This window comes from Piliocolobus tephrosceles, chromosome 6, assembly GCF_002776525.5.
Source record: "Piliocolobus tephrosceles isolate RC106 chromosome 6, ASM277652v3, whole genome shotgun sequence".
Taxonomy (NCBI): Eukaryota; Metazoa; Chordata; class Mammalia; order Primates; family Cercopithecidae; genus Piliocolobus; species Piliocolobus tephrosceles.
Window position 1 is genome coordinate 105,958,723 of NC_045439.1, and position 3,505 is coordinate 105,962,227.

The 3,505-nt window shown below is 45.4% G+C and overlaps 1 protein-coding gene across 1 annotated transcript in view; it reads left to right on the forward strand.

Moving 5' to 3' along the window:
- The window catches only part of ANXA2 (annexin A2), a 48,808-nt gene extending 46,659 nt beyond the window's left edge, over positions 1-2,149 (forward strand). Inside the window, exons 12-13 of the mRNA XM_023228561.1 lie at positions 604-726; positions 1,802-2,149. Of these exons, the coding sequence (XP_023084329.1) occupies positions 604-726; positions 1,802-1,861 (183 nt within the window). The 3' untranslated portion in view covers positions 1,862-2,149. The remainder of the gene's footprint in view (positions 1-603; positions 727-1,801) is intronic.
- Positions 2,150-3,505: the final 1,356 nt, after the last annotated feature.

Sequence of the window (3,505 nt, forward strand, 5' to 3'; positions counted from 1 at the left end):
CCTCCCTTCCTTCCTTCCTTCCTTCCTTCCTTCCTTCCTTCCTTCCTTCCTTCCTTCCTTCCTTCTTCCTTCTTTCTCTTTTTCTTTCTTTCTCTCTCTCTCTGTCTTACATAGGTTTTTGGGGAACAAGTGGTGTTCAGTTACATGAACAAGTTCTTCAGTGGTGCTTTTTGAGATTTTGGTGTACTTACCACCCAGGCAGTGTACACTGTGCCCTAATATCCCTTATCCAAAATGCTTGGCCATGAATGTTTTGGATTTCAGATTTATTTTTGACTTTGGAATATTTGCATATATATAATGAAATATTTTAGGGATGGGACCCAAGTCTAAACTTGAGATTCATTTATGTTTTATATAGACCTTACATGCATAGCCTAAAGGTAATTTTATACAACGCTTTTGATAATTTTATGCATGAAACAGTTTAAGTGTCTATATGTGGAATTTTTCATTGTGGCATCATGTCGGCACTAAAAAATTTTGGATTTTGGAGCATTTTAGATTTCAGATTTTCAGATCAGGAATGCTCAGGCTGTAGACTCTTTCTTTAATGATAACATTCTCAGCGAATGTAACTTGGAATATGAACTTGATTTTCAGGGCAAGGGGACTCGAGATAAGGTCCTCATCAGAATCATGGTCTCCCGCAGTGAAGTGGACATGTTGAAAATTAGGTCTGAATTCAAGAGAAAGTACGGCAAGTCCCTGTACTATTACATCCAGGTAAGTCTGAGGTGCGGCGTCAGCCTGCCCTGCTGTCCCAAGCACCCCGGGCCCCGGCAGGTGGCCTGGCAGAATGATGACACAATGATGATTTTGTTTTCTAACTCTCTGGGGAAGAGATACTAGTCATCAATTATCAGGGATTTATTTTGAAAGCACATTTTTGATTTGTCCTGGACTTTGTAGAATCAGGCAGATGTTTTATATTTTTCACATCTGTTAACCTACAATGATCATTGGTGTTCATGACGATGGTCCTGCAAGGCTTGCTGATATCCCAGAGAGACTTGGAAGAACAATTACATTTTACTTTTATTATGCATTTATTCCTTGAAAAATCCTCTGGGATAGGCTTGACAACTTTCAGTTACTCAGAACTCCCCTCTCTCCAATCAATTTAGCCTCTGTTTTGGCGTGATGTCACATTTGCATGTAAGGAAGTGATGGCATTCACAGTGGTACCACTGTGTGGATTTCAGACAGCCATTGCAATTCTGCTTTCTAACAGTTCCTCAGATGTCCATAAGGCATGTCCATGGTTACCAAGGATGAAGTTAGAGCTGGGTTTTTTATAGCCAGGTTTTATTAGGGCACATGTTTAAAGTCAAAGGACCAGTTAGACTCTTAGTAATTGTTCCTCACTTCATCAGCTTCTTTCCACTTGACCTTAATAATGCAGGAAATAGCAGAGTGAGCTAGGGAAATACCCGGTTCTCTGTGGAAAGGCGAGAACGAGAGAGGAAAGTTGGGGTGCTTGTAGGACCTTGCTGCAGTAAGAACAGCCCTGGTCGCTAACCCAGGTCAATCGTCAGCACCTTGCACTCCCTCCACCCCACAGTCCTAAGGAGACTTGAATGTCTTCCCCAGCACCTCCTCTGACCACGCTCCCAGAGGCTTCCCTCGCAGTGGTTTCGATGTGGCCTTCCAAGCCTTTGTGTCAGGGCAGGTCTGCTGAAGAGTCTTCTCTTTGTCGTGGGAGAGGCTTCGTTGGGCGTTGAGGCTACTTCTGTGTTATTGAGGAGTCTGGGCTTTTTTCTAATACCGCATTTCTTTTTTTCTCCTGGGCCATTTGTAGCAAGACACTAAGGGCGACTACCAGAAAGCGCTGCTGTACCTGTGTGGTGGAGACGACTGAAGCCCGACACAGCCTGAGCGTCCAGAAATGGTGCTCGCCATGCTTCCAGCTAACAGGTCTAGAAAACCAGCTTGCGACTAACAGTCCCTGTGAGGGTGACATTAGCATTGCCCCCAACCTCATTTTAGTTGCCTAAGCATTGCCTGGCCTTCCTGTCTAGTCTCTCCTGTAAGCCAAAGAAATGAACATTCCAAGGAGCTGGAAGTGAAGTCTATGATGTGAAACACTTTGCCTCCTGTGTACTGTGTCATAAACAGATGAATAAACTGAATTTGTACTTTAGAAACACGTACTTTGTGGCCCTGCTTTCATTGTTTGAAAATTAAACATGCTTGGTGTTCAGCTGCTGAGGCTGTCCCTCTAGGAAGAAAGCTCTAGGACTGAGCTATACAACATGGTTGCCCGTATCCAGGTGTCACTATTTAAGTTAAATTTAAATGAAATAAAAAATTCAGTTGCTGAGTCACACCACCCACATTTCGAATGCTCAGTGTTCACACGTGGTCAGCAGCTAGTATATCTGGACAGCACAGGTAGGGAACATTTCCATTATGATAGAAAGATCTGTTGGGCAGCAGTACATGCCCAGGGCATGAGAGGACCTATGGGGGAGAAAAAGGATCCCAGAGGGGACACCTCATCTGCTTATCTTTTTACAGGTTAATTAGGTGAAAACCAGCATCACGGGCAGCCACAAACTGGGGAGAGCAGTGGGGCAGGGTGGGGCAGGCTACAGCATTGTGGCAAAGGACATTGTGGCAAAGGAGAGCCGACACAAGCGCAGGCTATGGCATTGTGGCAAAGGAGAGCCGAAACAAGCGCAGGCTACAACATTGTGGCAAAGGAGAGCCGACACAAGCCGACGGGGAGCACGGATAAGGGATTTCTTTTGACTGGGAGGATTGAGAAAGATGACAGAGAAAAGAAACCATTTGAGCTGCACCCTAAAATCTAAGGTGAGGTTTTACAGCTGGGAGAAAGCACTCCATGCAGGTTCTTAGGGGTCTGGGAATGAATGACAGGTCACTCATACAATGGTACACATGTCAAAAAGTTCAGAGACATTTTTCTGTTCGGTGAAAGTTACGTCTCCCCCGCACCAGCCAGTGGCCTTCCGTGGAGTCGCCTGGTTTCCAGTATATTTTCGTGGATAGACTGCATATGCATGTATATACGTGTATGTATCTATCTGTGTTCATAAATGTGAAGGTACTGTCCCCAGGCTGCCAGTCCTGGGTTCTGCAGATTCCTTTTTATACAAGTGCTTCCCCTAAGCAGGGTGTAGGGCTGGGAGTGAGGGGAAGCTGACGAGTCCCCCTAACCCTTCTCCTCAGTGGAGGGTGTGTCAACTACTCTTTTTTGGCACCTGGCTGATGCACAGCCCACTCAGTCATCTGCAGGGACTAGGTAGGTAATGGAAATGAATGTATGAAATGGGCAGGTTGGACAGAAGTGGGGAGTCGGGGGGAAATGGGGAATGCCTGCCTTGCTTGAGGTATTCAAATTCAATTCAAACAACAGTTGCAACAACATGGCATTGACCAAACCAAATACATCCATGAGCTGACCGGCTTGCTATTTTGGCCCTTCGGCACACTTTAGATGGAAATTTGGATGGAGCATGGCTCTTGGGTCACTAGTGGC